The sequence below is a fragment of the Hetaerina americana genome, unplaced genomic scaffold, assembly GCF_022747635.1.
Source record: "Hetaerina americana unplaced genomic scaffold, ioHetAmer1.1.p SCAF_2, whole genome shotgun sequence".
NCBI classification, from domain to species: Eukaryota; Metazoa; Arthropoda; class Insecta; order Odonata; family Calopterygidae; genus Hetaerina; species Hetaerina americana.
In genome coordinates this window covers 86,868,966-86,877,563 of record NW_027286763.1, presented here as the reverse complement: position 1 = coordinate 86,877,563, position 8,598 = coordinate 86,868,966, and the positions used below count along the sequence as shown (strand labels likewise).

General features: G+C 35.2%; 1 protein-coding gene across 1 annotated transcript in view; it reads right to left on the bottom strand.

Moving 5' to 3' along the window:
* Nucleotides 1-391: 391 nt before the first annotated feature.
* The window catches only part of Oatp33Ea (Organic anion transporting polypeptide 33Ea), an 82,593-nt gene continuing 74,386 nt past the window's right edge, over nucleotides 392-8,598 (bottom strand). The window contains exons 11-13 of the mRNA XM_071585736.1: nucleotides 6,406-6,509; nucleotides 5,070-5,171; nucleotides 392-727 (exon numbers count right to left, since the gene is read on the bottom strand). Of these exons, the coding sequence (XP_071441837.1) occupies nucleotides 597-727; nucleotides 5,070-5,171; nucleotides 6,406-6,509 (337 nt within the window). The 3' untranslated portion in view covers nucleotides 392-596. The remainder of the gene's footprint in view (nucleotides 728-5,069; nucleotides 5,172-6,405; nucleotides 6,510-8,598) is intronic.

Genomic DNA, 8,598 nt, shown 5'->3' with positions numbered 1-8,598 from the left:
GAATCGTGGGAGCAGATATTTGAATTTAATTGTTGATAAAATGTTATTTGTGTCTAAGAGCCTGCAAATGCCTGGTAGGGGTTCACTTAACATTTAGCTTTGGATTAAGTGGGAATAAAGTAAGTTTTACTGCCATTTTATACTTGCCTAAATTCTGGTCTGTTTATATCAATTCCTCAAAAAATTTGAAATTTCAGGTTTTCATTGTTATATATGAATTTTTCAGGCATTACCTCGGAAAGTGAGTATTGTACCTTTCTCATTTATTTTCACATTGAAAATATATTACCTTTATTATTTGATGTTAAGGTTTTATGGAAATAAAAACTGGTGGAGGATCATTAGATTTCATTTTTAAGGATATTCTTTTTTCTATAGATCCACTAGCAAGGCAAACTGCTTTTCCTTGCAAGTATATGAAAAGTTATTTCAATGTGGAGTTGTGCCGTGATTGATTTTTTCTATGTTCCCATTGAGCCATACTTAAACAAATGAAGTGCGTTTAATATAAAAAAATATCAAACAGTTTTTATAGAAAAATATTTACACTTGTACATTTTAACATTAGTTGTTTGAAGTGCCCAGTATTCTTCCTTTCAGTGATCCTCAGTTCTGTTGGTGACCTTAGATGCACCAGTGTCGTCATCATTTTCTTCTTCATAAAACTCTAAATTCTTGCCCAGATAGCAAACAACAGCATCCAAAATCACAGCAAGCATTGTGAAAACTGTAAAAGATATTTTCATTGTTACTTTTATGAAAATACTGATAAACCAGTGCACAGGGCTTCAGGTTAATGATTTAAAGTCATTCCATAGTAGGCAAGGAATTTTATTCTTATGTTGTTTGTGTGTGTTTAAGTTGTAAAACTATCTCTGTGGTAATCAGCTTGGAAGTAAACATTACCACTGCTTTTTTATTCGGTACCTTAAGTTCTAAGGTTTCCGATGGTATGTCATGCTCCAAACTGGTTAATGTATTTATTCAATATTTTCTGTTGTGTAGGATATGTCTTGAAACTTTCTCTCCAATGTCAAAACAAAATTTAAATACTACAGCATTTAAGCTGTAATGCATTATTATAATTTTTCTCACTTTGGTTCATGGTATGACATAAGGAGTTGTACCGTACAATGGCCTGGGGGCTAGAGTGGTTGGCTATTGATAGAATGGTCTTACGTTCAATTCTAGGTGACTCCTCTCTACTTTCCCAGATCAAGCCAAAATATATAATTTCAGAAATTTCTCAAAAGTTTAAGGTGCCCTGCGAAAATAATTCTGAAAGCAAAAATTGTCTTAGAGCCATACAGGTCTTGATACCAGTTGAGTTCTAACCTCATTCATATAACCCATAAGGGTTTGAATGCTATGATTTTGGAATTGAATTCTGAAGTTATAAACCATTTACTCATTTGAAAGCAGCAGTTTATCCATTGTACCTTAGCAGTAAGCCAAGCAAGTTGGCAACCTGTAAGCCAGGCCTCTGAAAGGTTTCAATCCAGTCTATCAAGTGTTGAACTGACCTCCCTTGTTTTGGTGGTAGCATATAGTTTTTGTATTGTGGAAAATATAGTGTCATGGATGTCCAACGGTTTTCTGTGCAATATAAAAAGTTTAATTTCTATTCAGAATGTGTTTGTAAGTTAAATGGGCAATGAAAGAATATATATATATACATATATATGAGTGTGTGTATATATATATATATGTGTGTGTGTATATTATCATAAGGTAATCTACCGGTTAAGGTAGGTTTATGGATGGACACAACTACCAAATAAATATTTTGTGACTCAAAACAAAACACAATCCAGCAACCTCCTTTACATCGGGTCCCTCTTCATCTCTGAGTACTTTCTTTCTCACTTCATCCTGTCCAACACCCCTTTCCTGTTCCTGCCCTTTCCTCGTTTGCCTAACATTCTCCACTCTCACAGTCTTCAACATCCCACTGCCGGTCAATACCCCCTTCATCCACATTTCTGCCTCCATAGGATTTCTCCCAACAAACCCTTCTCTTCGCCCACAATATCAAGTACTTCCTCATTTGTTTTCTTATTGGTCCATTTCACCTTCTCCATTCTTCTACACACCCATATTTCAAAAGCCTCCAGTCTATGTCTATCCTCCTGCTTCAATGACCACGTTTCCATGGCGTGCATAGCTACGCTCCATGTCAAAGTTTTTATGAGTCTCTTCTTAATATCCTTACTCAACGTCCCTCTCATCAACTCCCTCCTTGTGAAAGCCTCTTTACCTAGTGCAATTCTTCTCCTTAGGTCCCTACTATGACCGTGTTGGTCCAAAACACCTCCGAGATATGTAAACTGTTCTACCTGCTCTAGTTTTTGCCCTCCTATTTAAATGTTTAGCTTAGCCTTTTTCTTTCTAGAGAATCGCACAACCTTTGTTTTATTAATATTGATTCTCATCCCATAACTCTCACACTGAATTTACCATTCACTCAGCAAAGCTTGCAACCCCTTGGCTGACTGACAAACTAAAGCTTGGTCATCAGCAAACCTGATTTTACGAATTCCCCGCCCTCTTTCATTCCTACCTCCAGTTCTTCCCATGCCTCTAATCATTTCCTCTACATATGGGTTGAACAGCAACGGTGATAATGGGCAACCCTGCCTTACACCTCTTCCTAACACTGCCCAACCGGACTCCCCGTTCCCCACTCGCACCTGAGCAGTCTGAGACATGTACAGGTTGCGGATTAGCCTCCTTTCTCTCCAATCTATTCCTATTTTCTGCAATATACTCATTAGTTTTAGTGCGAAACAGGCAAATACCTCCTGGTTGTGTTCTATATTCCTCTCGATTAATAATCTCATTACTGCAATGGCATCATGCGTACCTCTCCACTTCCTAAACCCAAACTGATCATTCCCCAAGTAATCATTTGCCCTACTCTCCATCCTTTTGCTGATGATCCTGAGAATAACTTCAGCTGCGTGGGATATCAAACTTATTGCCCTGTAGTCCTCACATGATGTAGCCTTTACCTTTTTGCAATAAGAACTAACACTGATCTCACAAAGTCTGCCGGCCAGATTCCTTCCTCATAGATACTACAAATCAGCCCATATAGCCTCTTCCTCCCACATTTCCCTAAACCTTTTAGTAGTTCTGCAGGAATGTTATCCACCCCCACGACCTTGTTTTGTTTCATCTCCCTTAATGCCCTTTCTATCTCATCGTCTAGTATGCCTGGGCCTAAGCTATCTTCCTCTACATCATATTCTTTTTCAATGTCTAACCTTGTTGGCCCAAGTTCTTTACTCTACAGTTCTTATATATATTCCTTCCATCTCTCTTGGATCTTTCCATTGTCAACTATTATCTTACCCGCCTTATCTCTAACTGTTAGCATAGATCTTCCCTTCTTACTTCCCGATAGTGATTTAACCTTGCTGTAGAGTGCACCAATTTCACCCTTCCTCTGCAAGTTTTCCATATCCTCGCACTGCTCCTTCCACCATGCTTCTTTTGCTTTATTTGTTGCTCGCCTTAATTTATTATTTAACTCTTTGTACTTCATTGTGCTTAACTCTGTGTTGACATTCTTCAATTTTCTCCTCTCATCCATCTTTGCAATTATCTCATCTGTGATCCACGGTTTCCTGGTCTTTTTTCTGTTAATGGTTCCTATAGTGTCTTTTGCGGCTTTAGACAACCCTTTCTTGATACATTCCCATTTTTCTTCGATAGTACTCAGCTCTTTACTGTCCTCCATGGTTTTCTCTACAGTCTATTGGTACTCCTTCCTTGTCAATCTATTTAACGCATCTTCATTCCATTTCCTAACCCGCCGCCCCTGCCTTATCTTTTTGAAACGGAGGCTACATTTCATGACAACTAAATTGTGGTCAGAGTCCGCATCCGCTCTTGGGAAGCTGTGCGAATTTATCACACTGTTCCTGAACCTGTGTCTAACCAGAATATAATCTAACTGAAACCTTTCCGAGTCACCTGGCATTTTCCATGTATACCTGCTCCTTTTGTGTTGTCTGTGTTTGCGTGTATATATGTACACACACACAATATATATATATATATATATATATATATATATACACACACACAAATATCTATTTATATATTGTAGAAATAATTCCATTATAGATGTTGAGTATGCTTTCAAATTCACTCTTTAAGCTTCCCTTAACTGGGTGTACCAGATGAAATGGAACTTAGGGTTACCAAAATAATGTAGGAATTTGCTTGAATCAGCATTTAATTGAATTCAATAGAGGGTGCATTAAAGATAGCGATATTATTTTGGCATAAAAGCCTTTCTCTCCTTTAGGATGCTTGGTGGAATTTTTAATGTTCAGTGATTAAGATGCACATGTATTTTTATTATAAACTGAAACAATTTTATACCTAATTCTTGTGGTGAACAAACTTTTAGGGCCTGAATTAATACAGCTATATGTGGCCTTGATTGTGCATCAGCCTATAAAATTGATTTACACTGTGTATTACTTTTAAACAGTGTTTTGTTCATCAATGAATCCATTGAAGCAGATGTGAAATTGGGGCTTTTGAAAAGTTAAAAAAATACTAAAAGCATTTCTAGCTTGTTAGCTTTCCATTTTGTAGAATTTCTGCCCTGTTTTATATTAATTTCTCACATCCAAATTTATTCTAACTTGACTTGTATGTCTCCCTGGCCCTTATTTATTTATTGATTAATGCATATAGCTCAAAGTGATACTCTCAATTTTTGTTATCTTTAGGATTTTTATTGGCTTTTTTTACCAATAGTGTTTGTTTTTATGCAGTCACAAAATCTATTATGTGTTAGTGATCAGATAACAAGTTTGGAGATTTTGCATTTCAAATATTTTATGAATGGTGAATTCAGTTCAATACTTAGGATGATGAAGTCAAAAAGCCCAATTTCTTAGAAAAACCTTGTGTGCGTATTCTTATAGTATGCAAATAGTTAATGTTGAAAGGATTTTTAGAAGTTGGCACAAAGTTAATTTTGTGCATGATTGCAGAAGTGAGTCATTGTCGACTTTAATTCAATACTTGTCATTTGGTAATGTACTTACAAGCAGCAGTGGAGTTCAGATAAAATCTGAACTGCTCCTTATGGTACAGCCAGCAGTTACCTCTCGTGCCGCATGAAGTGTCCCATACTAAACACACATTATCTGTAAAATACACAGTATGTAACTATGTTCATTAGAAGCATATCACGTTAATAGAACTGACCATCTATGATAAATTAATAATTTTTTCATTCTGCAGCATGTGAAAATGAGTTGATAAACTTCAATTGCTGCTGACCCTGAAAATGCTTCTTTTTTTAACCTTCAAATTCATATTTGCTTCTATTTAATCTTATTATTTTGTTACTATGTTTGAACAATAATGGAGTCTTGATTTTAAATTTATGATTACACACATTAATTTATATTATACGGTATATTCTTGGGTGAAGAGTTCAAGGATTCTGAATATGAATACTTGGAATGTCAATTTATATGTCAAATTAGTTTGTGCAAATTGCATGTTTTCTTGATATTTCATCATTACTTGGTTCCATTCGGTTGCACATAAGTTGAATTTATCATACATAGTTAGTAAAATAGGAACATAATATGTTACATAATGCCAGCGAATGGTGTAGTACATACACCCAGAGTTATTTACCTTGTATATGAATTTACTTATTATGTGATTTGTAGTTCTTATGTAATCATTGAGTCTCATAATTGAAAATTTCATTCAGCATTATTATTTGAAACTAAGGCAACCACAGGTAAAGATGTGGGGATAGTTCCAATTGAAACTGAGTCTTGACTTATCCCACTTAATATGTATGGGTCAAAAAAAAAAGGAAGTCAAATTTTAATGGACTGCGTTTGCATGGAAGTGAAATTAACTTGAACTAATTTCATTATTTATAGTTATCCATCATATTGTGCTAATGTAGGAATGTCGTGTACATCCAACCAGCTAGAGGCTGATCATTTTTGGTGTCCAGGATCATCTTTTACTGTTTCTTGGCTAAGAAATATTTGCATGATTGCTTTAATTATTTAAATAATGATATAAATGGAATTCCAGCCTTACTTATGATTCTATTTCATATCTTAGAGTTTCCCAGTTTTATTTTTCCTCTGAAATACTATGGTTGCGCATTTCAGATTACTTGAATAAATATGTAATTAAATGATCACCGCATAATTTGGTGTTAATAGGATTAAAAAATCAATATGCCATCAATTAGTCTATTGAAATGGCTATCAGCCAGCTGAAACTGGTAGTATTGATTACTGACATTAATGTAATGGAGTTGGTAGAGCAATAAATAGTTTTTATTATACATAATATTTCATACAATGTACATTCAAAGGTGAAAAAGTTTATATGTAAGCTTACCTATTATCGCTCCGAAGAGGATAGGTCCTGGAATGAAGGCAAGGAGACTGACCAATAGTAATGACAGGCCCTGAGCAATTGCCTTGTCCTCATGTCTAACACTTCTGTAAAGAGAAGTTATGATAGATTTAAGGTGGGTTGGAAATAATTTTTAATATTTTAACATTGTCAAAATGTATGAAAAATTTCAGCAGAAAATGACAACGTTTGATGGCTGTGCACTTAGCCATGGCTTGAAGATGGATCAAGTAGCAAAAATTCACTATTGAGGATATTACTTTCCTTAATATCGTAATCCTGAATCAGTTGCCATTCACTCAAAAATCATAGGCATGTATTTGTATAGACCCTGATGAATCTTAGTGTATCGGAAACAGTAATGCAATTTGCATGTCTCATTTGTCAGCGGTATATCTTCAATCCCAAATTCTTTTATTCTTTGAATTGCATTTGCTGAAATCTCCACATTGTTGGAATTAACGATAAAATAACTATAGAATGTCAACCATACCGAATGTGTTCACATGCAGTTTGTATGTTTTTTTTTGGAAATTAGAGATGTTATGAAACCTTGTAGAGCATTTCATATTAATGAGGCTGAAATGCAGGTCAGATGGGATGGTTAACTCTGTGATGTGGTAGAGTATACATGGGTACTACTTGTGGAAGTTGTATGCATTAATTGAAAATATTTTTGGCATTTCCATGTGTAACCTAATGAATTTTTGACAGTATCAGAAATGACCTCGCAATCTAATGTCAGGTCATTTGAGATTTTCTTCAAGCTGAGCATGTTTTTTACATCTCCGAATATCTGCAACGTGTGTATTATTTTTCAGTGATCTTCAAAAGTTTACATTGGCAGATTAGTCTATGATAACAAAAGTTTCCCACCTATTGTCCCATCATAATCCTTGCTGATCAATAATCCCTAGATTGGTTTGGAGCAGCTTGCCTTTTAATTCTCTCCTTGGTTAACGTCTTCATATGTACATATTCACTCTCTTTGGCATATGTCATTCTCTGTTTCATGTATCTCAATGGGGTCTTACTCTGAACCATTTACCTATCCCTCAATGCCTATCTTCATCAGGCTCTCATGTCTCAATAAGTATTCGGTTATCTTTCAGAATTTTCATTTAGTCTTTTCCCTTCTTAAACTTCTCTTAGAATCTCTTCATTAGATATTGGATCCACCTATGTGCTTTTCATCAATCTCCTGTGGTGCCATATTTCCAATACTTCCAGTCTTCTATTTTCTGCTGCTATAATTCTTCATTTGTCACTGTGGTAAGTGCATATATCATTTATGGGTTTATTATTTTATATTGGTTTATAAATTACCATTGTGAAATGAACTCTTAGTAGTAACTTGTTAATTCCACAATTACTTTACATATTAAAGTATGCCCTTAGTTTGACTAGGTGTATCATCTCCTGGTTTCAACTGGGAAATGATGTCGTGTGTCAAAATCTAGGTCTTGTTTTTCATTCTAAAATGAATTCCATAAAGTTGTGCTTAAAGCTATTAATTTGATATAACATTGCCATAGGATGTTGCACTGACCTTGGAATAAATTACTGTTTTTTTTTACACAATTGGGCAATTTCTTTTTATGGAATATTTTTGAGTGAGGTCTCATCAACTTAATAATCCATATGGATTGTCTTAAAATTACACAGCATGTTAATAATATCATTTCCTTTTATTACCACTGTTACCTAATGGGATTCTACTTAATTATGGTTTTTAAGGAACAGTGACCGAGACATTCATGCTTGTGGTGAAGAAAATCCTACCCGTGGGGAAAAGGATCCCATGGCCTCAGTATTAGCATATGAGGACTATCTGGTCACCACTGAGGCCAACTCAGGAGGGACAAAGAAAGGACAAAGCAATTTCAGTCAGCTCCACATTAGCTGTAACCCTGTTTTGTGACATACCTGTTTTACCAAGTAGGTACCCGCTTATGTATGTTATGATCCATTTATCATATTGTGATTTACCAGGAAACATAAATCCTGATTCTTAGCCGTAAAAATGAAAGGTTTACAAAAATATTCAGAATTAAACAGTGTAAATATGGCAGACTCTGGACTAAGAATGTTGGAGTTGCTCATTGCAAGGGTTCAGTGTATGTGCTAGGTTTTCAGGAGGGAACTGTGAATTTATTTAAGAAGAACAAAGTAGAA